The sequence below is a fragment of the Lampris incognitus genome, unplaced genomic scaffold (genome assembly GCF_029633865.1).
Source record: "Lampris incognitus isolate fLamInc1 unplaced genomic scaffold, fLamInc1.hap2 scaffold_119, whole genome shotgun sequence".
Taxonomy (NCBI): domain Eukaryota; kingdom Metazoa; phylum Chordata; class Actinopteri; order Lampriformes; family Lampridae; genus Lampris; species Lampris incognitus.
Window position 1 is genome coordinate 178,819 of NW_026611094.1, and position 27,431 is coordinate 206,249.

Below are 27,431 nucleotides of genomic sequence, written 5' to 3' on the forward strand. Positions count from 1 at the left end.
TATATATATCAATATATACATATATGGCACATATATTGCTTTATATATGTGTATACATATACATATATAACATATATTACTATATGTGTATATGTATATGTATGTATGTAAGTGTGTGTGTGTGTATATAAACACAAAACAAAACAAAGAAGACGTCAAGACAGAAAGTTAATGCAGTTAGAGGGCCATACATACGTGTGTGTCCCTCTAACTGTTGCTAACATCGTATAGAAATCCCTCTCTCGTGCCCTCGGCCTCGGCCTCGCACAGCCACTCTCCACTTTCTATACGGGCCAAAACAGGCACACCATAAAGCGAGAGCCTGCAGGGTTTGGTTTGGCTTCTTCCGTCAGTCTTATTTCACTGCTACATGACTATGAGGTGTGTAACGGCACGCAGGAGTCACAATCTTTTCATTTACTCTAGGGCGCCGCGCCCCTTCCCCAGGTCGCCCTCCTTCGCCTTCGCCTCCGCTGCAGGAGTTGTGCTCCGAAGAGCAGAAACTCGGCTTCTGTTTTGCTTTCAAGCTTTAAAGCGGCCTTGACGTCGGGACTGCCCCCGGATAATACACAAACCCCGAGGCAGACCTCCCCCCCCCCCCCCCCGCCATTTCCCAGGGGACCTCTGGCCGCATTGTTAACCGCTTCCTTTTTGGCCAGTAGCTATGTTTGGTAGCTTACGCAGGAGGCTGTGAAATCGCCGGAGCGTCTAGGAGAACGCGGTGACTCACGGAGGCTTCTGAGCTTAAGACAAATAAGTTTGCACACCCTCCCTCCCTCCCTCTCCCTCCCTCCCTCCCTCTCCCCCCCTCCCTCCTGCATGCTCGGTTAACGGTGACACACGCACTTGCAGGATGGCAAGAGCAGGAAATGACCCGGTTTGCCTCGATATGGTGATGAATTCGACCACTTCCCTGGTATTCCTCCTCCTCCTCCTCCTCCTCCTCCTCCTCCTCCTCCTCCTCCCCCCACTTTCTATAACCTCTAGCCCTCCCTTTCCATTTGATGTCGAGCCCTCCGTCCCTCCTCCTTCCGCCTTGTTCTTCTGCCATCTGTCATGCCCCTCCTTTTATCAAGACTCAACAGGCACCACAGGGAAACTTTGGAAGGACCCACCCCTCTATTGCACACACACACACACACACACACACACACACACACACACACACACACATGGACACACACAATTGCCAGCGATTACAACAGCAGCAGCAAGTCAAGATCAGGAACTCGGATGAGGACAGGAAGAAAAAAACAGTTTTGAACTTTGCTGTGTGAGCTGGACTTTGCTACTCGCCTCCTTCCATTGTGGAGCCACAGACACGGCACACACACACACACACACACACACCCAGCCAATGGAAAAGACCGATTTGTGTTGCCGGCCGTGTACTGGTGCACGTTGACCATGGACCGACTGATCTACCGGGCGTGAGTTTACGAGGAGTGGCGCAAGCGCAGGCTATTGCTCGGCGGCAGAGGTGTCCGTGAGATCCAGCTGGCGGGAACCGGTTTCGGGTTTTCCCTGCCAATAGCGGGACCCTTAAAGGAGGGAGATCCCTCTTCCTCTTTCGCTTTCTTTCTCTCCGGGCTTCTACGCTGCCATCTCTCCGGCTGTATACTTCTCCCACCGTTCCTGGATCCCCCTCATTGGCTTCACTCTGTACCGGCCATCCCCTCTTGGTCCAGCTTCTTCTCGCCAAACCTTTCCTTGTCTCTTTTTTCCGATCCCTACTCTGTTCTCTCTCTCTCTCTCTCTCTCTCTCTGCTCCTCTTTTTTTTCTATACCCGTCCTCCTCCTCCATCGGCAGACATGGACCTGACCCTGTGGCAGTACCAGTTCAGGATCATCATGCTGGGGGACTCCACGGTGGGGAAGTCCTCCCTGCTGAAGCGATACACCGAGGACACGTTCCTGGAGTCCATCAATCAGACAGTGGGCGTGGACTTCCACGTTCACTTCCTGGAAGTGGAGCCGGGGGTCAGGGTCAAGCTGCAGTTCTGGGACACAGCGGGCCAGGAGAGGTTCAGGTAACGGGAGGAGCGATTGTGGTCGCACAGTGCCGTGGCCGGGTCCACGCGGACGCTCGTGTTCTCGATCGAAACGTAACGTAAAGGCATCCTCATTCCCGAGCACGCCTATGCAAATGTTTCTCGTTAAGCCGCGGCCGGTTCTGTTATTTGGGCCTGCTCTCGCACCCGAGCCGTTCGTGACACAGGTTCCCACGAGGAAGTTGCATGATGTCATTTAAAGGACGGTTCCAATTATTTGTTTTTTTTTACAACCTGGGTCTTCATTTTTGAAGTTTTTGCCATCGTGCCATGATAATAGTTCCCTCACCTGCTTCATTTTGGAGATTTTGGACATGGGACCACTGCTGGACACAGCTTTACAATGACCTCTTGTGGAGCAACTGAACACAAGCCTTGAACCTGTCCTCCCAACAACAACAACAACAACAACAACAACAAACCCTAGTGTCTCACATAGACTGCTTACATGAGTCATCATTATCTGTGACTTCTCAGTTGCGCTACTACTACCTACTGCGGTAGGTGCAGGCGAGTCGTCCCTGCAAGTTGAACTAAGAAGTAACTCGGCAACGCCGATGACGATACTGAACATTTAAGGAAATAACTTTTCACTAGAACTTTTCTTTTTCACTTCGAAAAATGTGGTTTCGGTACTTGGGTTAAGTTGGGACTTTCCAGCAGCCCTGTAAGACAGCGCTGTAAAGCTGGGTCTGAGTGGTGGTCCTGTGTCCAAAATGTTGATAATGAAGCTGGTGGGTAAATATAACTTACATGCACGATGGTAAAAACGACCCCGATGGCAAAACTGCTGCGGCCCGGACCCGGCCCACACCCGACACCTTCATCCGGCCCACATACCGGGTGGAATGATGGCACTTGGGCGGTCCGCTCCTGTTTGCCAGATCTGGGCCAGAACCAAGCCGTTGTGATGCCGCATGTGCCACATATTTGCCAAAGGTGGCCATATTTGTTGTGTGATATTTGGGCCATATTCACCATTTACCACACGGGGCCACTTCAGGGTCACATCCAGATCACATGTTGCCCAGAGCACCGCATCTTTGCCAAAAAAGGCCCCCATTTGATTTGGTGTATTTGGGCCATATTTGCTATTATACATGTGGGCCACTTCAGGCTCACATCCATGTTGTCAGGGCCAGAAGAAGACCACCAGTGCCGCATCACTGCCTGAAGTGGCCCACATCCGGATGCCGCCTGGGAATGAAAATAAAACCCAAGTTGTAAAAAAAACAACAACCCTGCAATTATGCTATTAAGCAACAAATATAAAGTGCACCCCCGTCCCTTACAAAGCCGTGTTGGGTCCACCTGATGCGTGTGGAGACACGCAGGGCAGACAGCCACTGAAAAGGTATATCACGTTTTAAACTCATCAGGTTTGATGAAATAAACAGAACTGACCCACTCCAGTCTATTATTCGCCCGGATCAGCTGACGATATATTTAAGCCCGTCTCGTGATTTCATTATCTGGGTTTTCCAGTCATGCGAGTCACAGATTGGGCCTGTTTATGTTTACCTGTTCTCTGGAACGAGGTCTGCAGACCGCCACCCCGGCGTGAGCCACGGAAACTCGGTGGAAACCCTCCCTTTTTCACTCCCCCCCCCCCCCCCCCGGCAGAAAGCGGCTGTGACGAGCACGGTCGCTTCCAGGGAACATTTCACATCTCCTCTCTCACGAGGGTTTCCCGTGAGCTCGAGGGAGACGGGCTCACGTAAGCCGCGGCTTTCGCGGGCCTTTTTTGGGAAGTCGGTGGCTAAAAGGGGCTCGCCCGCTTCCTTTACAATGTCCTCATTCATCGACGCCAGAGAATTTATCTTTTATATATAGTAAAACTCGGAAAGGAAAAGTGCCGTCTTTTATGCCCGCTAATGCAAAAAAGGGCACAGGAGACAAATATCGGTTTAATTGCTCATTTTGAGTGAAAGAAATAGGCTGGCGTCTAAATCACCGTGTGCCAGACCCGACTGAAACCACATTGAAAGACCACCTCGTGTTCTCTCTCTCTCTCTCTGATCCCCTCAGGTCGGTGACTCGCTCCTATTACCGCAACTCCGTTGGGGGCCTGCTGGTTTTCAACCTGACCAACCGAGCCTCCTTCGAGCACATCAAGGACTGGCACGCTGAGGTATGCGAGTGGGTCCAGCCGCACAGAGTGCTCTTCGTCCTGGTGGGCCACAAGAGCGACCGAGACGCCCCGGGGGAGAGGGACGTGAGCAAGGAGGAGGCCGAGAAACTGGCCGGACAGCTTGGGGTGCCCTACGTGGAGGCCTCGGCCAAGACCGGGCACAAGGTGACGGAGGCCTTCGAGCTTCTCACGCGGCGGGTGTACCAGGGCCTGATGAGCAGGGAGGTGGAGCTGCGGGAGGGCTGGGACGGGGTGAAGTGCTCGGGCCCGCGGGCCCTGCAGCTACAGAGGGCCAGCCTGACGCGGTCCGCCGTCACGCCCAAGCCAAGCAAGAAGTGCTGTGGTTGAACCGTGGACGCGCAGCCGCCCGTCGACTCGCGCCGCCGTGGCACCAAAAGGGAATCGACGAGACGTTTGTGCCAGACGCGTGGTCGTCGTGATCAAAGTTTTATGTTGGAAGCATCGTCTTACACAGCGTTGGTTGTGCTGAAATAATCTGAACTTGGCTGTTTTTTTGGGAAGTGGAAGTACTTCCCCGCTGGATTTCTTGTGAACATGCAGACTTAAAAGGGTGTGCATGGAGAACACCTTGCTGTGTGGATCAGCATGTGGTCACATGTGTGTACAAAACGCTGGTCTTCTAGTAGCTACGGGTCCCAGCGGGGGAGCGGGCGGACTGTGGGATCGTTATTTGGCCAAAGGGGAACACTGCATTGACGCACAACATATAGATTACTGTCGATTATCTGGCGTTCTGCTGGTGTGAATTGACTGCTTATTTTCCTGTGTAGCACATACATGCGTGATGTACTTCCATTTCGAAATGATGCGGTTTTCGAGTCCAGTGTTGGCACAGGACCGAAACAATTAAACACTGTAAAATAATGAAAGCACGTGGATCTATAAGTTACGTTGATGAGGCATTAAAATTGTTTCGACGATTAAGAAAATGGTTTTCATAGCTTTTTCTCTATGGACTGGTGCAGCCCAGTCTTCTCTGATGGTTTTAAAGGGCAGTGGGTTAAAGCTCAGGCTGGCAGGTGACCCGCAAAACAAAACAAAAACCAAAACCTTTTAACAGGGGTCATGACCTCTCTGACCGATAGGGATTAGTGCCGCAGGATTTGATCAGTCCATAAACCCAGAGCGGTTTCCTCGCCGGCTGTGGCCTCGGGTCCGCACAGTGTGTGACTGATGCTTGTGCCGCCATTATATTCATTCCCCAAATATGGATCGCCGTCTGTCTCGCCATGTCAATGATCAAACTGAGCACCAAAACAAAAAATCTCAAGGGCCAGTCTAAGCTGCCATTTCCTCTTCAAATACCAGACTGCACTCCCACCTGGTGTGAACTTTGACCCAGAAACTTGTTTTGGCGAGTGCAGAGAGCAGAGCAGAACCGGGTCCTCCTTCGATGTGCATCACGTCTTGAATATTCTAATTCATCATCTAAGTACGAGACTATGACTCGGGCTGTGAGTCCGAGTTCTCATCTGGCAAAAGCGTTATGTGGCCAAAGGCCGCAGACCACCCAAAGAGTGTTTTTCTTTCCTTGCCAATGTGGACAACGTTAAAATTCACCTTATAAACCGAAGGCGCGTGTACGTGGGGTCCCGTTTCCGTTCCGCCGCAGAGATGCACGAAACATTTCCCTTTTCTGGAACACCGCCAGAACCAAGGGTCACCGGCGAGCAGCTAAACGGCCACATCTGCACCAGAAAGTGAACTCCTCGGCTCTGCGCACATGCAGATTTCAGCGGTTCCCTTTCAGCGCGCTGGTGCTTTTGAACCGCGTCGGTTCGGCCCCGTCAGTCACAGCGGCAGGCAGGCAGGCACACGTCACTTCCTGTGGCAGACGAACCGCAACACGCATTTATCGCTGGGTGCAAGGAGAAATGACAAAAACACAGCACACACCATTTCACAGGAAATTAAAGACTATTTAATTTACAGTGATAAAAATAAGTTGTGCACCAACTAAAACACTGCCAAACAAAGTCAAAAAAAAAAAATGCTCGTTTCCAATGTGTAAACCCTTCCCCCCCCCCCCCCCAATCCGTCTCGCTGAATATGAGCCATTTATTTTTCTGGGGAAATTGTAAAGTCAGTATCGGGGGGTCGATTTCTCGATGACTGTGACACAGTGCGTTTCTGTCCGTACCCCTGTATGTCAGAATCAGAACCAGAATACTTTATCTGCATGGAAGTGACAAAACCCATTTTGGACATTATGGAACACTTGTTAAACAACTGCAAACACATGCCTCAAAAAGATATGCACATTTGTGGCCAACGATACCTTTACAAAGAAATGACCGTAATCCAGAGGAAGAGTAATCTAAGTGAAACAAAGTAGAGTAGCCACAACTTTTCTTACACTTGGGTTACACACAGTACTGATTATCCATTATTGACAAGGTAACTCCAAAGACAAGGAGACTTTTTTTTTAAGGAACAGAACATTCAATAATAATAGTGATATTAATAATATTAATATTATTTTTGCACTTTAGAATATCAAAAGACATATTGGGTGAAGTAGTATTCACAATCTCAAAAAAACATATCTCTATGACCGCTTACTGAAAAAAAAAAAAAAAGTTCTGCCAACCTAGGGTGAAGGGAAACCCAATTAATGATAAAGAACCTAAGAATCACATTCTGGAAATTTTTTTTCCTGTTAAGATGCTAGGATAAACACCAGTGAAAACAGATTAAAATAGCACCGCCCACTGTAAGAAATACATCCCACCGTCCAAAACCATATTTCATAGTCCCATCCCAACCATTTCCTTCATCTTCATCATGACCAGTCCCCCCCTCCCCCGCCCAAAAAAAAAAGTCCCAGTTGGAGGAAGAAAAAAAAAATAAGCACAAAGGTTGGGTACATCTTCATACCACACAGTATTACTTTTTGGTTGTTTTACGGATCAGTGCCATTCTCTGTAATGAGAAGAAACACAAGCAGTTAGGCCCTCTTCGTATTAAACGCACACCCCAATTCACACACAAAGAAATTCTGGTGAAAAGTGAACCGTGTGAAGGGAAGCGTTTTGTGGTAAATCCAACAGAAACGAAACCACTTCCTACTTACCTGTTTGTGAGCCTCTGTGGTGCAAGCCTTCTTGAAAGGCCGAATTTCATCTGAGCCGTAGCCAGGGATCCACATGTTCCACTGGCGCTCTGACAAAACACACCAAAACACAAGCGTCAATACAGTAAACTCACATGGTCTACCCAGGGCTCCCATACACATTAGTCATTCACACCTCGGAACTTTTCCGTTACTGCTTCAGAATATAAAACAAAGTTTGCTAACATGCCAAGTAAATGTGTTATTGAGTTATCAGTTGTAGGTAACAGTCAACCAACGTTCAAGTATTGGACACTTTTACAACAGAGGACGGTTACTTACCAAGATGTAACTGCACGTCCTTCACTTCCAGGGTATTGGACTTGCGGTGGCGTGCCAGCTGACATGCAGCAGTCACTACGCTCTCTATGAAGTCATCTGCGATTTGCAGCAGCATCTGAGATGGCAGAGAAATGTGGAAAACCATACATACAGTGGGGTGCAAACATTTGGGCACCTCTGGTTTAAATGTCTGTTACAAATTAGTGATCAAAAGCAAACCTGAACTTTAAATGTAACAAAGTTAAACATGAGACCTTTCTGGAAATATTAAAGCAAGATTGCTTTTATTTTCTTTCTTTTTTTTGGGGGGGGGGGGGGCATTTTCTGCCTTTATTCGATAGCGATAGTCGAGAGAAACAGGAAAGGCAGGGGGAGAGAGAGGAGATGACATGCAGCAAAGGGCCCGGGCCAGAATCAAACCCAGGCCACTGTGGTAGGGACTCAGGTGAGCCACCGGGGCACCCCCTTTTTACCGTTTTTAAATAATAAAATAGGAACCAAAATTGAACTTTTTTTGCCACCGCAAAAAAAAGAAGAAGGTATGTTTGGAGAAAAAAGGGTGAAGCATTTACAGAGAACACCTTGCCAACTGTTAAGATTGGGGTTAGAGCCATTATAACATGGGGTTGTGTGACAGCTGGGGGCACAGGAAATATTGTGCAGGTGGAAGGAAGAATGGATCCCACCAAATATCAAGAAAATCTAGAGACTAATATTCGAAGGTCAGTCCAGACATTGACGTTGAAGAGAGGCAGCAAGACAATGATCGGAAGCATACCTCGAAATCAACCATGAAGCACCTCCAGGAAAGATGGATGAAGGTTTTGGAATGGCCACCACAGTCCCCAGACTATTATTATTATTATAATTGAAAATCTGTGTCGAGATTTCAAAACATGCTATGCATGCAAGGAGGCTGAAGAATATTTCTGAGCTAGAGGTGAAAGAATTGAAAGCTGGGTACAAGAAGCGTTTGCAAGCTGTTATACTTGCCCGAGGAGGAGTTAGAAAGTACTAACTGACAGGCTTCCCAAACTTTTGCATACGGCCTTTTTCATTACTCTTAAAGTGTAAAAAAAATCAAATAAGCAACCTTGATGTAAAATTTAAAGAAATGTGTCATATTTAACACTGTACTATTTAGAGGTCATCTTAGCTCCTTCTGTTCACTTAGATTTTAATTGTAAAAGGCAGCTTGACCAGGAAGTGCCCAAATTTCTGCACCCCGTTTTGTATATATAATTTATAGATCTTGTTCACGAAATACCCCAGCAAACAGGCCATATCGGCTTTTTATCCCCATCATAGCCAAGCACCTGCAATATTTAACCATCAAACTAAGTTACTTAAATAGAGAAAGTATTCCAAGTCAAGGCTAGTCATCTCCCAAATGGCTGCAAGTGTAGGCAACCACCCCAACCTTTTGCTTAAGATCTGGGAGCATTTGTGTGGTGTTTATTTGCCACCTTTCTTATGTTAACTATGCACATTTTTACTTTACAGTGCAGAATTAAAGGTGAGACGAAAGTTCAAATCAATGACAGACCTCCTCCACGTCCTCATCCAGCTGTTCATTTGGGTCAATCTCTCTAACCAGGTCTTGCAGCTTTTTCTTACTGAGCACCTGGGAGGAAAGCAGAGAAAATTTTAAGTGTTTAGAATGCAGGGCTGGTAAGCTTGTAGTAGCAGCATAATTTTCTTTACAGTAAAGAACATAAAAGCCTAACATAATCACCCACGGCAGATTTAAGATGAGGTTCAAGCACGGGAGTGCCAGATGTTGTACCAACATCTCTTGAATATAGTCTTCGAAAACACAATTTAACACAGGAGTTCTCAATAGTTTTTGGCATGCTGTTTCTAAGGGCCAGTTTTATGACATGGTGATAGACTGATGAATGGTTTTCACATTATTTGAGTCCATTGTTGACATGACAAGACGTCTTAACTTTCATTATTCCTCAATATAATGACCTTCGAACTGACAGGAAAAAGGGGCATGGTTTAAACAAGAGGGTCCTTTAGATGATGTAAACAAGATGTGGGGGGGGGGCCCAAATTTTGGCCCACTCCCTCACAAGGTCTGTTTTGGGCTCATCCGTACCACAGACATTAACATTAGTTCTAACAAATGACTTGGCCGAGAGAAATAACGGGTGCCAAACATCCCAACCTGAGATCCCTCTGGGCTGCTTCTGCCAGGAGGGCCTGGGGTCCCAAGGACCTTCCCTGGGGTTGCGGTGCTGTTTGCCATCCTGACAACCACGGGTGGAGTGGAGGGAGTCTCGAATGTTGTGGTTGGCGAAATTGTTCCACTGACGGTTTTATATTCCAAGCTGACAGGCCTGGTCGGGTAGATAAGTGAAGGGATCACTCTTTTTATAGACCAGGTCCGTAGATCTGAGAAAACAATCAGGTATTATTATTATTTTAATTTTTTTTTTTTAAAAATCAACATTTGAGACAGGTACTCTCTCAGTAGATTGAAGGGTCTAAACTTGACCAGCCAACTCTTACCCAACAAATCAACTCAGTTAGCGCCGACAAACCATACGCATGGAAATCGTGACAGGAATAAACAGCATCTCCGTGAACGGGAAATTCATGTGAACCACAAGCATGAAACACCTGTACCCATGAACGTGTATCTGTCATCTGTACACCCACGAAGAAGAAATCGGTGTATCGAAGAGCAACCGTTCGTGTGTCCGCGAAGAAGAATTTCAACAATATTAGCAGTGCGGGCAAAACGCGGATACGTACAGTTGACTTTGCATGTCACTGCTAAAAACAATAGTAGCCATCTGACGTTAGCAAGCTGGGCTAACGCCGTCAACAACAAAACCATCCGAAGAGCTTGTTGCACACTAATTCCACAACCTAGCTGTTACTTTTCGCACACCTACCTGACACAGCAAACACTATCTGTCCATGTTTCGGCGTCCAGGCGACCACAATGTGGGAATTTAAGCCGCACGTACTCTTCAGAGCGCTTTTAGCACAACACGACGAGACGGACCGTTTTTACGGAGTACTTCCGTTCTATAGGTTTCTGTTTCCGGCGAAAACGTGTTCTCTCTGCTGCCACCTGCTGGAATAGTGTCCGAATTGCAACTCGGTTTAGCCAAACCGCTCCGTTGTGGGAAGTATCGTCCTTTCATAGGAGGCGTGTCTAAAATGGTGTCATATCTGTCATATGTTCACAGGATTGTGACATTGAAGGGTCACACAAAAAAAACTACGGTGTTCCGCGTTATAGCGTGTACGTGTTGCTTGACTGATTGATTTTAGCATGTTAAAATAACAGTGTAAAGTGTTTTGGCAGGAAAACAAAACCAATGGAAATAAAAGTGAACATACTATGCAAACTCTCTGCAACCATACAAGTGATAACTATATTCGAAAAGGGCGCAGGAGGAAGTAAAGAACTTTCCTGGGCCCTACTCCTTTCTTCTTTTTTTTTAATAGTTTAACGTGCATGGCCCTTTAGTCTAGCGCAGTGTTTCTCAACCGGGGGTCCGCGGACCCCTAGTGGTCCGTGGTGTAATTGCAAGGGGTCCGTGAAAATAAAATATCTTTAAAAAAAAAGATCCTATGACATTTATAGAAATAGGATTATTTTACTCAAATGTGACTGAGACCTTTTCCTACCTAAACTATAAAGGGTAACAGGACTTTTTTCTCTAATTACATCTGCTTCACAAGTGTAATTTGTTGTATTTTAATAAGAGATCTCGCTCCCGTTGGCATTGTTAAAAGTTACTGCATAAAAATTCTGTTGTTACATATATCTGAAAGTTACTGAATACATGTTCTGTTTAGTTACATATATCTGAAAGTTACTGAATACATATTCTGTTTTGTTACATATATCTGAAAGTTACTGAATACATATTCTGTTTTGTTACATATATCTGAAAGTTACTGAATACATATTCTGTTTAGTTACATATATCTGAAAGTTACTGAATACATATTCTGTTTTGTTACATATATCTGAAAGTTACTGCATAAGAATTCTGTTTTGTTACATATATCTGAAAGTTACTGCATAAGAATTCTGTTTTGTTACATATATCTGAAAGTTACTGCATAAGAATTCTGTTTTGTTACATATATCTGAAAGTTACTGAATACATATTCTGTTTTGTTACATATATCTGAAAGTTACTGAATACATATTCTGTTTTGTTACATATATCTGAAAGTTACTGAATACATATTCTGTTTTGTTACATATATCTGAAAGTTACTGAATACATATTCTGTTTTGTTACATATATCTGAAAGTTACTGAATACATATTCTGTTTTGTTACATATATCTGAAAGTTACTGAATACATATTCTGTTTTGTTACATATATCTGAAAGTTACTGAATACATATTCTGTTTTGTTACATATATCTGAAAGTTACTGCATAAGAATTCTGTTTTGTTAACTATATCTAAGTGACAACTGAAAGCTCTTATTTTTGCCCCAAAGAGTGAATAAATGCTATAATGCAATTTAAAATGCAATTTCTACTGTTTCTATCAAATTGCAACCCCCCTCCCCCAAGATCAGGTGGAGGGGTCCTCAGGGTAGATCAAAATTACGCAGGGGGTCCCGGACCCCAAAAAGGTTGAGAACCACTGGTCTAGCGGTTAGCGATGCCTCCTGCGGTGCGGGCGGTACGGGTTCGCGTCCCGGCCGCGGCAGTTCCTGTGGTTGCGTCGTCCCCCGAATTCGCTGCAGTGCATTATCAGTCAGAACAAAACGTTCAGAACAAAACGGAAGTGAAAGAGGAAAAGAAAGACCAGTGCATAGAACTCAAAATAAACAAAACAGCACAAGTCGAGCAAGGCACGTCACGTATCATGCCATGTTGTTCCAGTCCACCTCTTTTGTTCATCCATCCCACGTCTGTTCAACATGTTATTTTGTTTAAACTTACCTCATGATTTACACGTCTTCATTTCTTTTCCGCAGTTGTTCCATAGATCGACCCTGTGAGGGCAATTCATATTTGATATTTGCTTATTTTTAATCTTTCACCATGACCTGGGTTTGAATGCGTCCGTTCATGGACACACATATCAAAATCATGTGACAACACTGTAAGAGGGGTTTGCCTCGTTCCTCATGTGATGTCATAGTGGAATTACATAACTGCCACCACAACTCCTTTCATGTCATTTTCCAGAGGCATAACGGACTATAACAATACGACTGAGACTGCTTCGAAAATGCATTGTGCTTCTAATTGACTGTAGTTTTTTTATGATTATTATTTTTTCACCTGTAATAATTGAATACCTGCGTTCTGCTTAGCGAGGCCTCTCTGACACGGCTTGCACTTCACGCGTTGGACCTGCATGTATAAGGACGCGTCACATTCCGCTGAACTTGTTTGTGGTATGAGGTCACTGACCTCAACAACAAGCCTCCGTCAAAATAAAACCGATGCGTCTTCAGTCACGTTTTCACCCGCGCTCATGCCCACGTGCCTTGTTGACGTCACGCAGTGTGTTTGTTTCTCTTATAAACTGACTTTATTGTGATTCTGTGCTCCATGTTTCTTTGTGTGTGAATCCTTTTGTGTGTTGATCTTTGACTGTATTTACTGCTGGCCGTGCAACAAATTGTCCCCCGGGGATAATAAAAATGACCTTGACCTTGTGATCATAGCAATACAATGTTGCATCATTTTTAATTTTGTTAATTATTTTCTGCAGAGCAAGAAGAGAACTGTGCATTACTTTACATTGTTGCTCACTTTATATATGTGTGTGTGTGTGTGTGTGTGTGTGTGTGTGTGTGTGTGTGTGTGTGTGTGTGTGTGTGTGTGTGTGTGTGTGTGTGTGTGTGTGTGTGTGTGAATATAATATAAACTTGATGGTAATATTGTTACAGAGCAGAATAAAGTTCTTGGGAGGGTACTAACTTCAGAATCTTGTGATCATAACAGAACAACATTGTATCATTTTTAATTTCGTTAATTTTCTGCAGAGCAAGAAGAGAACTATGCATTACTTTACATTGCTGCTCACTATATATATATATATATATATATACTTTTTAAGCTATAAAAATATACTTTGAGCAAAAAAAAATATATCTTTGCTCTTGAATTGTTGAGCTTTTTTCTACATCGAAGGTTTCACTGCAACATCCTGTTGACATATGTGTGTGTGTGCGTGCGTGCGTGCGTGCGTGTGTATATATATATATATATATATTAAAAACGTTTTTCCTGTATCTGTATTGATATTCCACTCCTCATTAGTTGCGCACTTATAACAACAACAATTGACGGTTTCGGGGGGAAAAGCTATATATATATATAATAGTATACATAGTATAAACTGGATAGTATATATAGTATAAACTGGATAGTATATATAGTATAAACTGGGTAGTATATATAGTATAAACTGGATGGTATTAAAAGTATAACCTGGGTAGTATATATAGTATAACTGGGTAGTATATATAGTATAACCTGGGTAGTATACATAGTATAACCTGGGTAGTATAACCTGGGTAGTATATATAGTGTAACCTGGGTAGTATACATAGTATAACCTGGGTAGTATATATAGTATAACCTGGGTAGTATATATAGTATAAACTGGGTAGTATACATAGTATAACCTGGGTAGTATACATAGTATAACCTGGGTAGTATACATAGTATAACCTGGGTAGTATACATAGTATAACCTGGGTAGTACCTGGGTAGTATACATAGTATAACCTGGGTAGTATATATAGTATAACCTGGGTAGTATACATAGTATAACCTGGGTAGTATACATAGTATAACCTGGGTAGTACCTGGGTAGTATACATAGTATAACCTGGGTAGTATACATAGTATAACCTGGGTAGTATACATAGTATAACCTGGGTAGTATACATAGTATAACCTGGATGGTAACATTGTTGCAGGGCGGAATAAAGCGCTAAGTAACTTCAGACCGTTGCAGTTCCACGGAGACAAATGACGCGGCGGAAAGAAATCCCCCTATTGGACGAGCGGCGCGTCCTCACTTTTTTTCCCCCGTTCACTTTCGAAACTTCTGTCAAAACAGCGAAAACGAGAGTCAACCGACTGCAGCGCACGTCTCGGACGGTTCATCGTAACCACGCCGAGTCAATGTCATCGTCCCCCTCCCCACGAACGGTGGCTGTTACCTGGCTGGCGCGTGTCTTGATGGCCGCGCGCCAGCCGAGCAGGCAGCAGGCCACACCTCCGCCGCGCGCGCTGTCAATATATATCCGCCGAACTTTCACTTCGGGCCACACGCGCCGCACAGCTGTCGCTCTCCTGCGTGGTCTGCAGCCATGAAGGGACTCCGGGGGATTCTCCTGATCGCTCTGATTCACAGCGCTTATGGTAAATACGCCTTATTGATCACCGCGCCTCGTTAATGATCAACATCCGGACGACGCTCGACCAATTAAGTCACAGGTTGTTGAGATCATGGGTTTATAATCTATTATAATCTATGTATGCATATTTGTGTGTGTGCGTGTGCGTGCGTGTGCGTGCGCGTGCGTGCGTGCGTGTGTTCTTTCCTGCGTTTGCTGCGAAAGGTTTTTACTTTCCTTTGTCCCCGTGCTGGACTTCCCCTGCTACTTCGCACGACTGTGAAATCGGGAGGAGGAAGTGCCAGAGACTTAATGAGGGACTGCACAGAGGGACAATCTAATAATTTCACGCCCGCGTGCACAGGCTAGTTAGCTCGACACTGAGATGTCGTCCAGCCCCCCCCCCCCGTGCTGGTTTGAAGACGGGGGGGCCCTAGAAATGACTTGTTGTTGTCAGCATCATCCCTGAAGCGGAAAGCCCCGTCGCTGGTCGTGCGGGATTGTATTGTTTGACTTTTCAGTGAGCAGTGGCGGCTGGTACTAAAAATTTGCGGGGGGGGGGGGGCGCAATTTACCTTGGCGCAGCACACCTGACAGCATGTCCGCACAGTCACCGAGTTATTAAGAAGGACAATGTGGCCTTTATCTTGTTATTATTATTACTGTATTGTTGCTTTTATGCTATGGACCGGCTGTGTGTCCGAAATAAAGATTATTATTATTATTTCATCAGGGTTCGTATCCGTCGAGCCGAGGCGTCGCGGTGGGTGTGAATATGATTGACAGCCGCGAGAATTGTCCAATCACATTAGAGGGAGGAAAAAAAAACAACATTAAAACAATACCAATTCGCTGCCAATAAAAGCGGGAGTGTCTGGGGCAGCACAGAACTGCGCCCCATGGAAAGTCTCGAGGCGCCTGTTTGGGGGAGGGGGGAGGGGGAACTGGGGGGAATAGCGTGATCCTCCCACGCGCTACGTCCCCCTGGCGAAACTCCTCACTGTCAGGTGAAAAGAAGCGGCCGGCGACGCCACATGTATCGGAGGAGGCGTGTGGTCGTCTGCAGCCCTCCCCGGATAGGCAGAGGGGGCGGAGCAACGACCGGGACGGCTCGGAAGAGTGGGGTAATTGGCCGGGTACAATTGGAGAGAAAAAAGGGGGCGGGGTCAAAAAAAGAACTGCGCCCCATGGAAAATCTGAAGAAACCAATCAGACAGCAGCCTCAGGTCACCAAGTTTGAGGGCTTACATAAGGTATGGTTTGGCCCCTCACCCAGGAAGTATATGTATTCAGACAGGAATCAACCAAAAACCATTTGCAACCAATATTTGATGGCTGCTGACAGACTGAAAAACGGTTTTACTTCATTTGCTTTATACAACTAAATGATATTTAACATGTTTAAGTAGATTTTCATCTCTTGACATTTGAAGGGGGCGGCGCCCCAGCGCCCTGTACTGGCCAGTCGCCACTGGTTGGTCGTGTTGGATTGTATTGTTTGGCTTTTCAGTGTTCAGGCACATTTCCAGCAGCAGGCTGAAACAAAGCACAGGAAACAGGAAGCGGTGTTTTTCAAAGTATCCCTTAACAAAGGCTTGATCTATGTGCATATCAGCAACGTTAAACGCTTAACCGAGAGAAACGTTAAACGCTTAACTGAGAAATCTGTATTTTTGTAATCAACAGCCTACACGTAGAGATGTGCCACCTGCTCTTCTTTTTTTTCCTCACTTAAGTTTTTATCGGGTTTCCAAAATATATGAACAGAACAGCACAACAACATCAACACACAAAAGAATACAGTAAGATATTCAAACAGATTAGAATAACAATAATTATAAAATAACAACAAAATAACAATAAAGTTGTCTGGAAATATTTCAATATTCACACAAATATTTTTTTTCCTTAAAGTTTTTTTATTAAGTTTTCAAAAATATATGAACAGAACAGCACAACAACATCAACACACAGAAGGACAGTAATATATTCAAACAGATTAAAATAAAAATAATAATGAAATAACAAAAAATAACAATAAAGTTGTCTGGAAATATTTCAATATTCACACAAATATTTTTTTTCCTTAAAGTTTTTTTATTAAGTTTTCAAAAATATATGAACAGAACAGTACCACAACATCAACACACAAAAGAATACAGTAAGACATTCAAACAGATTAAAATAACAATAATAATAAAATAACAAAAAATAACAATAAAGTTGTCTGGAAATATTTCAATACTCACACAAATATTTTTTTTCTTAAAGTTTTTTTTATTAAGTTTTCAAAAATATATGAACAGACCAGTACAACAACATCAACACACAAAAGAATACAGTAAGATATTCAAACAGATTAAAATAACAATAATAATAAAATAACAAAAAATAACAATAAAGTTGTCTGGAAATATTTCAATATTCACACAAATATTTTTTTTTCCTTAAAGTTTTTTTATTAAGTTTTCAAAAATATATGAACAGAACAGTACAACAACATCAACACACAAAAGAATACAGTAAGATATTCAAACAGATTAAAATAACAATAATTATAAAATAACAACAAAATAACAATAAAGTTGTCTGGAAATATTTCAATATTCACACAAATATTTTTTTTCCTTAAAGTTCTTTTATTAAGTTTTCAAAAATATATGAACAGAACAGTACAACAACATCAACACACAAAAGGACAGTAAGATATTCAAACAGATTAAAATAATAATAATAACTAAATAACAAAAAATAACAATAAAGTTGTCTGGAAATATTTCAATATTCACACAAATATTTTTTTTTCCTTGAAGTTTTTTTATTAAGTTTTCAAAAATATATGAACAGAACGGTACAACAACATCAACACAAAAGAATACAGTAAGACATAAGATATACAAATAAAAATAATAAAAACAAAAGAAAACAAAAAATAATGTAACCGGTTACATTCTTGCCCGGTGCGGGATTCGATACGGGGTGTACTGCACCACAAGGCGACATCACTAACCGCTCGGCTAAAGGGTCAGTGTTCACACAAATATTTTAATTAGGGATTCAAATTGTCGGTGTTACCATAGAAATATTCCATTATTCCCAGTTCCATTTTAACGAATTCAGGAGGCAACCACAGGAAACGCCGCGGCCGGGACGCGAACCCGTTCTCCCCGCACCGCGGGAGACGTCGCTGACCGCTCGACTAAAAGGTCCGATTCATTAATGATTCGTGTCTAGTTATCCACGCACGTTACAATATCTTCTCTTGGACCCTCAAAACGTATGTCGACTTTTCCGTAACAAAAACGTCTTGGACAATTTCCACCCACCGTTCCTGTTTTGGAGCGTTAACATTAAGCCAACTTCCGGTAACGGCTCTCCTCCTTGCTGCGAGTAAAACGTCAGTCAAGGACTGTCGGTGGGGAAAATGGCGTCGCCGGCTCGGGTTTGCGCCGGCCTCCCCCAGTTCCGACCGCGCAGCGTCTTCACCCACGTCTGCGTCTGAGTTCGCGTCGTCGTGTGAAGAATTATGGCTGTGATCGCCCCGTTTCGTTTGAAGGCTGGGAGCGTCCTGTAGGCCTAGGGACCACGGCCCCCGCCTGGAGCCGCGCCCGAAGAGGAAACGCCGAGGGCGGTCTGACAGGATGCGGGCGCAGGGGCAGGCTAAGCTAGCTGCTAGCCCATGCAGACCGGCGGTTCCGACAACACCGAGGGCGGTCTGGCGGCGGCCGCGCCGCGTTTGTGTCGGTCGTGTGGAGGACGGGGGAGGTGTCTGGCTGGGGGAGCCTGGTCTGCCGCGTCCGCCTGGAGCTGTGCCCGAAGAGGAAACGCCGAGGGCGGTCTGACTTGACGCGGGCGCGGGGCAGGCTAAGCTAGCTGCTAGCCCATGCAGACCGGCGGTTCCGACAACACCGAGGGCGGTCTGGCGGCGGCCGCGCCGCGTTTGTGTCGGTCGTGTGGAGGACGGGGGAGGTGTCTGGCTTGGGGAGCCTGGTCTGCCGCGTCCCGTGGGCCCAGGGGACCACGGCCCCCGCCTGGAGCTGTGCCCGAAAAGGAAACGCCAAGGGCGGTCTGACTGGACGCGGGCGCAGTGCAGGCTAAGCTAACTGCTAGCCCATGCAGACCGGCGGTTCCGACAACACCGAGGGCGGTCTGGCGGCGGCCGCGCCGCGTTTGTGTCGGTCGTGTGGAGGACGGGGGAGGTGTCTGGCTTGGGGAGCCTGGTCTGCCGCGTCCCGTGGGCCCAGGGGACCACGGCCCCCGCCTGGAGCTGTGCCCGAAAAGGAAACGCCAAGGGCGGTCTGACTGGACGCGGGCGCAGGGCAGGCTAAGCTAACTGCTAGCCCATGCAGACCGGCGGTTCCGACAACACCGAGGGCGGTCTGGCGGCGGCCGCGCTGCGTTTGTGTCGTCGTGTGGAGGACGGAGGAGGTGTCTGGCTTGGGAGAGCTGGCGTTGGATCGGCTGGGGGAGCCTGGTCTGCCGCGTCCCGTGGGCCCAGGGGACCACGGCCCCCGCCTGGAGCTGTGCCCGAAAAGGAAACGCCAAGGGCGGTCTGACTGGACGTGGAAATGGGGCAAGCTAGGCTAACTGCTAGCTAACTGCTAGCCAGCCAGTATGGCGTTCGTCCTCTGGTCAGTGAAAGTTTTGGACTGTGTTGGTGACTGTGTGTGTGCCCCCCCCTCTCCTTTGTTGTCTCCGTTTATTGTATGTTTTTGGTGGTGTCGTTTTCTTTTGGATATGCGTTTTTTGTCTTTTGTGTTGCACTGCTGTGGGCTGGGAGAAACGGAACGTCCGTCTCTCTTGTGTATGAAAGTACACGAATGAGACGACAACAAATCGTTTCCGGTTCGGGTTTCTGAGTTCTGAAGTAGTGATCTGCTCTCATCACAGACAGCATCATCAGTGGTACCAGGACACACCACAGGGTTGGGTATTCGGGATTTCATATCCCGAAATATTGTTGACTAGAAGAACCCCGCTACAATGTAGCGGTTTGGTGATCCACCCGTCTAAATCTCCCTCCTCTTCATCCTGCTAGCTAACCGCCTTCCCCCTGCCTCCAACACTGTTGTTGTGCAGCAAGTGCCTGCTGCCACTTGCTCTTCTTCCCCGCCTTTCATTTCTTTATTTCTCCACTTAGCCAGCCTGACTATCAAGGGACCGAGCCAGCCCATTCTGGAGGGGGACGGCCAGATCCAGCTGGAGTGTTTGTTTTCGGATCTCAACAGCAGCCAGGTCCACTTTGAGCTCTTCTTAAAGGTGAGCACGGGGAGACACCCAGGCGTCAGTCAGGAGGTACGAGAGGGATATGGGGACGTTTCAGTAGTTGATCGGTGACATTTTCCACTGCCATTTCCTCACCACCACCCAACACTAAAAATTCCTGACAGTAAAACATTGCAGTCCAAGAATGCAAACAGATATCCATGATACCGTCACTGTTAGAAAGACTGTTGTTACAATCTTGGATAAAGCAACAAAAAAAACCCCCCAAATCTTTGCATAGTTGTTGATCCTTGCAGCTTGCGATGCACTTTTTTTTTTTTTTTTTGAATTTCTTGAAACTACCAAACCCAGATAGCATCCGGATGTGGGCCACTTCAGGCAATGATGTGGCACTGATGGTCTTCTTCTGGCCCTGACAAAATGGATGTGAGCCTGAACGTGGCCCACATGTATAACAGCAAATATGGCCCAAATATGCCAAATCAAATGTGGGCCTTTTTTGGCAAAGATGTGGCGCTGTCGGTAACATGTAATCTGGATGTGACCCTGAAGTGGCCCATGTGGTAAATGGTGTATATGGCCCAAATATCACAAAACAAATATGGGCACATATTTGCCAAAGGTTGGTTCTGGCCCAGATCTGGCAAACGGGAGCGGACAGCCCAAGTGCCATCATTCCAAGCGGTATGTGGGCCTGATGGGAGTGTCGGGTGTGGGACGGATCCAGGCGACAGCAGTTTTTCTATCTGGGAAACAAATATACCGCAGCAGATGAACAATATACTGCCCAAACACGACTTGTGTGACTAAATTCCTATTAGAGGAGCAGTTATCAAACCCCCGTGGCCGATGGAGGGTAGTGGAGTTCATTTTTACACAAATATCCTCATCAGAAGACGACGGCTCTAGACCATCTCTGCTCCACTTGAGCTATTCATTGGCAAACAGTAATTCCCTGAAATTAAACGCACGCGCGCACACGCACACACACGACATGTATCCAAAATGAGTTTTCTCAGGGCTACAAGCCGATGTTACGCCTGCGTTTTGGTGTGACATGGTGTCTTCACATCAGAAGACACTGTGTAGATACTTCCTTTTTTTTTATCTACACAGGGTTTTTATTTGCCATATATTGCTTTGGCCTTTGGCCAAGAACAGTAGTGTGCTTGTAAAAGAGGATGGATTAGCTCCATATATATTTCCAACACTGCGTGGTGCTGCGGGGGGGGGGGTAGCTAGCATTATATTATTATTCAATTCAGTGGGACGCCCCAGTTCAGTTATGTAGTGTCATTACTCTCACTTACCTTTGGATTCCTTCGCCTCCAGCATCTACTGACTGTGCAGAGAAACAAATAATTTATTCCAATTTGTAGGCTGTAATTTCAGCGTTGTTATTTTGACGGTTATAATCACAACCACTATCCAAGCATTTCTCCAGGATTTGTATATTTTAAGCATGCAGTCTCAAACTCTCTGTTCCCATATTGCTTCTAAATGTTTTTTGTTTTTTTTTACGTCTGTCAGATGCAGTTATGCAGTACAGTCGCATGTTCAAGTACACAACACATACTTAGACTCTGTTTACACTTGGTTTTAAAATGCGTTTTGGGCGATGGGATCACAAGTGGACAGCGAGACACATCGCCGTTTACACCTGTGTCTATCATGCGCCTCCAAATGCGTCCTGCTGACCACTTGTGATCAGAATTCGTTACTCCGAAGAAGAAGAAGAAGAAGAGTTCCTTACTGTCTACGTCTTGTCGGGGACGCATCAGGACGCATTAGCGTTTACACTACAAAAGATAAGTGGTCAAATGCATCCCAGACCACCTTGGCAAGTAGTTTGAGTAACCGGTTCACAAAACGTTTCGGTGGTCATTTACACTTGTATTTAGTGCTGTCCACTTGCATCCTCTCAATGTCCATACATAGTTCCCATTCTCAAAAAAGAAAGAAAGGAAACAGGAATGGGTAGTGACATCTGTCCACGAACACAGATAACAGGTAAATAAATATACATTGTATATAAAAAAGACACATAGTGTTCACATTTAAATGAGGAGAAAAGAGAGCCAGAAGAATGTTGTCACTATCTCTTATTTCAGATCAATTGAGAAAACATGACATAATTGGGGACCATTTAGTCAAAAATATATCTCTTTTTAATTACCCCTGCAGTTATGTGTTCCATGTAATAGACATCCTTAACCTTCTCCCTCCATTGTGTTACCGTGGCGGGCTGTGGCCTCAGCCAGGAGACTGTGATCATCTTCTTAGCAATTAGAAGAAGGACTCTCAATAGTGATGTCTGATTTTTGTCTTCTGCATCTTCTGGTGATATCCTAATAAATAGCAAGATTGTTGTAAGGGCAGTTCTATATCTAAACATTTTTTACACGTTTCTACATGTTTTAGGATTCTACATGTTTTAAGATTAGATTGCATACATTTCTTTACTCTCCCATTCTGTGTGAACACATGCACCATAACAGGCTACACTTGCATCAGACTGTTTGATCAAGGCACTCGACACTTTGCATATTGGCTTTGTAACATTTAGGAAAGCTAAAGTAGGCTGCCAGCCACACCAGCCTCAGAAAGTAATTATGATTGTGTACCTGCGAATGATAAAATGTCCCCCGCTTCTTCTATTTGCAGATGAAATTAAGGCTTGTTATCTCATCATTTCTTTCTTTCATTCTTTCACCAGTACAGGGAGGAGTGGGTCCGCCTCGATGACTACTATTTTGGCTTTCGCTGTTTTCGCTACAGCTGGGACGTGGAGCGTGAGGAAGGCCGTCTTCTCTTGAGGTTGTTCCGTTCGTACATCAACAGCTACATGGAGGGCCCCTACCGCTGTGTGTACGATGCCAACAGCTCCATCCGTTTGGAGAACTCCACCACGTCTGAGACGCTGAGCCTCAAAGTGCATTGTGAGTGATGGAGATGATGCAGGGAGACGGCATAAGTTGTGCTTGTGTAACGACCATGAATGAGTAGACTCGGTAGCCCTTAGCTAAAGGGTCAGACCCTTTAGTCAACTGGTTACCCAGATAGCATCAGGATGTGGGCGACTTCAGGCAATGATGCGACACTAATGGCCTTCTTCTGGCCCTGACAAAATTAATGTGAGCCTGAAGTGGCCCACATGTATAATGGCAAATATGGTCCAAATATGCCAAACCAAATGTGGGCCTTTTTTTGGCAACGATGCGGTGCTCTCGGCAACATGTGATCTGAATGTGACCCTGAAGTGGCCCATGTGGTAAATGGTGAATATGGCCCAAATATCACAAAACAAATATGGGCCAACCTTGGCAAATATGTGGCACATGCGGCATTGCTATGGCTTGGTTCTGCCCCAGATCTGGCAAACAGGAGTGGACCGCCCAAGTGCTAACATTCCAAGTGGTTTGTGGGCCTGGTGAAGTGTCGGGTGTGGGACGGGTCCGGGCCACAGCAACTTTGCTATCTGGGTAACGTAGTCGCCCGTGGTGCAGGAAACCCAGGTTCACGTGCCTGCTGCGGCAGTTCCCGGGTGCCCCCCGTCTTTGCTACATTGGTGTCAGAAGTGGGATGGTGAGGCCATCGGAAGCCCAGTGGTGTGAGGAGGCTGAAATGCTGAAGCGCTTCAGGAGGACGTGCTCCCTGAAGGAGGGGGGTAGTGTAACGACCATGAATGAGTAGACTGGCTAGCCCTTAGCTAATGGGTCGGACCCTTTAGTCGACTGGTTAATGTAGTTGCTCGTAGTGCGGGAGACCCGAGTTTGCGTCCCGGATGCGGTTGTTCCCGCCCAAATAGCAAAGAATATTTGGCCCAAATATGGCCCACATCTGCAGTTATCTTATGGCCCACATTTGGCCTTGAATGACAGCGTTGATTCAGGGTGAGTGTGGCTGCCTCAACTCAGCCACACTTGGGCCACATCTGGCCCACATAGTAAGTGCTGTGACCCAAGTCAAGCCCGGTTCATTACATTTGGGCCGTGTCTGGCCCACACAACACTTAACGCAACCCAAGTCAGGCCCGGCTTATGACATTTGGGCCACTTCTGGCCCACACAGCAGTTGCCAGTGCCGTAACTGAGCCATAAGTACCAAAAGTGCTTCAGATTAGGCCCAAATGTGTCTGCTATCTGGACGGCTGTCAGCTGAATTCGCTACATTGCTTGCAGTGACTTGGTTGCAATGGTGTTCACTTTGAAAACAAAAGATAAAGAAAGATAGAGCAGAAAGTTTAAATAGTGAACACCAGGGGCATCTTGCAGAAACATTGAGCATAAACAACTTTTTTTTTTTAGTTGCAATGTTTCCGCAGGGTAATAACATAACTGATAATCAATGATTGTGGCACATGCAGAGCAGATACACAGTGTCTAAATCTGACTGTCTAGTTAGAGGAATACTGGTCGAATGCCTGTGCATATTGAAACGCTCTCCCCCGACTAAAAGAGAAGCGGAACAAACCCCACATGAAAGTACATCAGGAAAAACAAGTCTAGGTGAGAAGACAGAACAGACAGAATCTGAAATCTTCACGGCTTGCAATTTTCCTTACATTTCTAACCAGCGGGAGGGAACGGCAATCTAGCAGACATTGTGGACACAGCTTTCTTCACAGCAAGAGACAGAAAAACACATTAATAGTTAATGACTGGAGAGATAACAATGCCACACAACAGCGGAAACTGCATCACAACATAACGGCACCGAGTACACAGATTCGCACAAAATGGACTGGACTGCATAATACTTGGAATACAGCCATCTTTGTCATATCCAGTCATATTTTTGTGCTTGAATGGAACAAAGGATCAATATGAACCTCCCACCCTCAGAGCTTGATGTTGAAAACCACCAGTGGATGCATGGTCACATGAAAATAGTGCCTGGAAACGTAAGATGTCAAATATTCCTATTTCTGTATCCTCATCTGTCATCAGAAGTACAACAATGCGTCAAGATAGACTTCTTGAGTATGTGTGCTTGTGTGGCTGAGTGCTGGAGATCAGTAACAGTCAAATATTCGGATGGACAATAAGAAAGAGAGAGAGAGAAGCCATTGACCAGAAAGACATGGCCCATATATTGAGATGGAAAGAGAAAATGAGGCAATTTTCGCAACACTGCCCCACTGAAGACACCAAGAAGATGAGGCCTCGTCTCATTATTATTGATTGGTCAGTGGATTTTGAACCACTTGTGACCTTTTACACTTGAAGCTCTATGCTCATATTTTCTCAGCGATCTGATTGTTTACCAGCTACTATCACTGCAAACATGAGCAGTCATGCCCTGACTGCTGGAAGCGGTGTATCTGCACAGCAAATATTTAAGTCTCTGGCTAATTAATGCATGATCACCATTCCTCTCTTCCCTTGATGTCGTCTTTTAGACATGCGAAGGATGATGGTGTACAGGGGGGACATGGGCCGCTACCTGGGTGCCGTGGAAAACCTCAAGGTGCCACTCGGGGCCAATGTGGACCTAGAATGTACTGCCACCTCATCTGAGAGTCCGGAGTACTCCTGGCAGAGAAAGGTGAGAAAGTTATGGAGTTTACATGGCGTCTGCAGTACACTTTTGGAATCTCTCTCTCTCTCTCTCTCTCTCTCTCTCTCTCTCTCTCTCTCTCTCTCTCTCTCTCTCTCTCTCTCTCTCTCTTTCTCTCGCCCCCCCATTTCTAACAGCTTTCCACTCACTTTCCTCAAAGCTGCAACTTTGCCCCCCCCTGGTGGACACAATTAGTAGTGTTTTGCAGAAGTACAACTTTATTTTGCAAAGATCTACATTCACCCACTTGTAGTGCATGCATTTGCCTTTAGATTAGGTCATTTAGATTAGATTAGACTACACTACACTACACTGCTCCTCAATTCCCAGATAGCACCCGGATGTGGGCCACTTCAGGCAATGATGCGGCACTGATGGCCTTCTTCTGGCCTTGACAACATGGATGTGAACCTGAAGTGGCCCACATGTATAATAGCAAATATGGCCCGAATATGCCAAATCAAATGTGGGCCTTTTTTGGCAAAGATGCAGCGCTCTCGGCAACGTATAATCTGGATGTGACCCTGAATTGGCCCGTGTGGTAAATGGCGAATATGGCCCAAATATCACAAAACAAATATGGGCCACCTTTGGCAAATATGTGGCACATGCGGCATTGCTTTGGCTTGGTTCTGACACAGAGCTGGCAAACAGGAGCGGACCGCCCAAGTGCCATCCTTCCACGCGGTATGTGGGCCGGATGAAAGAAAGATGAGGGTTGGGTGTGGGACAGGTCCGGGCCACAGCAATTTTGCCGTCTGGGTTTTGTCTTGCGTCAGTAGGCATACTCCATTTAACATACAGAGGAACAGACACGCATCGTTACATGCAAATAGAACAACAAAAACAGTTGCCTTGCATGTCATTGCTAACATTTCGGTGTCAAACATACACAGATACCCATTCCAATTGCACTCCGGCCCGCATTGCACAAGCCCAATATCCATTCCCAGCATTGCTATGCATTGGTGGTGGAAACCGATGTATTGTAGGGAGCAGTGAAGAGATATAGTGGTAATTTGGAAAAATAGCTGTTTCCAAGATAGAAGGGAAGAGGACAAGAGGAAGGCCAAAGAGGAGGTTTATGGATGTGGTGAGGGAGGACATGCAGATGGCTGTTGTGACAGAGAAAGATGCAGAGGACAGGAAGAGATGGAAACATGATCCGCTGTGGTGACCTCTTAACGGGAGCAGCTGAAAGTAGTAGTAGCTGTTTCCAAGATATACAGTGAGAAGGTAAGGTATCCCTAATTCTGACTGTGTCTCCCGTCTGTGAGCCATGAAACAGGTCGTGGGGAGTCCGACCAGGGGACAAACATCTGGAATCATCATATAGCAATATCTAATCTTCTCGCTGGTGGTCTCGTTTGATTATGTTGGTCATATAGAGGCATCAAAATTAGATGAAGACTGATAAATGATAAGCAATGAAATCCTCGTAGCAGCGTTAAATGTGTTTAGTCTTTCTTTTTTTTTTTGTCCGTTCCTCTCTCATCTCTCGGTATCTATGCTCCGCCGTCCTCCACTGCCTCGTGTTTGTGTAGGCGCGCGCTCATCCCCGCTTCTCACTTCCTCGCCCTCTCTTGTCTTTTCTCTCTCCTCTGTCTGTGTCCTTCTCAAGCCACTTGGTCTCTCTCGCCCCCTTCGTTCTTTCTCCCTCCTTTCCATAGAGCAGGTGCTCAGTATTCAAGTA

General features: G+C 45.7%; 3 protein-coding genes across 4 annotated transcripts in view; 2 read left to right on the forward strand and 1 right to left on the reverse strand.

Annotated features, from left to right (window-relative positions):
* Window positions 1–1,711: 1,711 nt before the first annotated feature.
* Window positions 1,712–5,122, forward strand: rab42b (RAB42, member RAS oncogene family). The gene is made up of 2 exons (XM_056301749.1): window positions 1,712–2,030; window positions 4,080–5,122. The coding sequence occupies exons 1-2, from the start codon at window positions 1,813–1,815 to the stop codon at window positions 4,528–4,530; spliced, it is 669 nt and encodes a 222-aa protein (XP_056157724.1). The 5' UTR covers window positions 1,712–1,812; the 3' UTR covers window positions 4,531–5,122.
* An 889-nt stretch (window positions 5,123–6,011) lies between these two features.
* Window positions 6,012–12,668, reverse strand: taf12 (TAF12 RNA polymerase II, TATA box binding protein (TBP)-associated factor). 2 transcript variants are annotated; one of them, XM_056301750.1, is made up of 6 exons: window positions 12,534–12,668; window positions 9,771–9,997; window positions 9,144–9,221; window positions 7,598–7,712; window positions 7,277–7,365; window positions 6,012–7,125 (listed from the first exon to the last, which is right to left on the reverse strand). In XM_056301750.1, exons 2-6 carry the CDS (start codon window positions 9,849–9,851, stop codon window positions 7,090–7,092), a joined length of 399 nt encoding a protein of 132 aa, XP_056157725.1. In that variant the 5' UTR covers window positions 9,852–9,997; window positions 12,534–12,668; the 3' UTR covers window positions 6,012–7,089. The 2 variants fall into 2 exon arrangements, with proteins under 2 accessions (XP_056157725.1, XP_056157726.1); XM_056301751.1 differs by lacking the exon at window positions 12,534–12,668 and adding an exon at window positions 10,504–10,619.
* Window positions 12,669–14,769: 2,101 nt separating this feature from the next.
* The window catches only part of si:ch211-79k12.1 (uncharacterized protein LOC568891 homolog), a 20,455-nt gene continuing 7,793 nt past the window's right edge, over window positions 14,770–27,431 (forward strand). Inside the window, exons 1-4 of the mRNA XM_056301752.1 lie at window positions 14,770–14,978; window positions 20,094–20,212; window positions 22,896–23,118; window positions 25,581–25,726. Coding sequence (XP_056157727.1) covers window positions 14,927–14,978; window positions 20,094–20,212; window positions 22,896–23,118; window positions 25,581–25,726 — 540 coding nt within the window. The 5' untranslated portion in view covers window positions 14,770–14,926. The remainder of the gene's footprint in view (window positions 14,979–20,093; window positions 20,213–22,895; window positions 23,119–25,580; window positions 25,727–27,431) is intronic.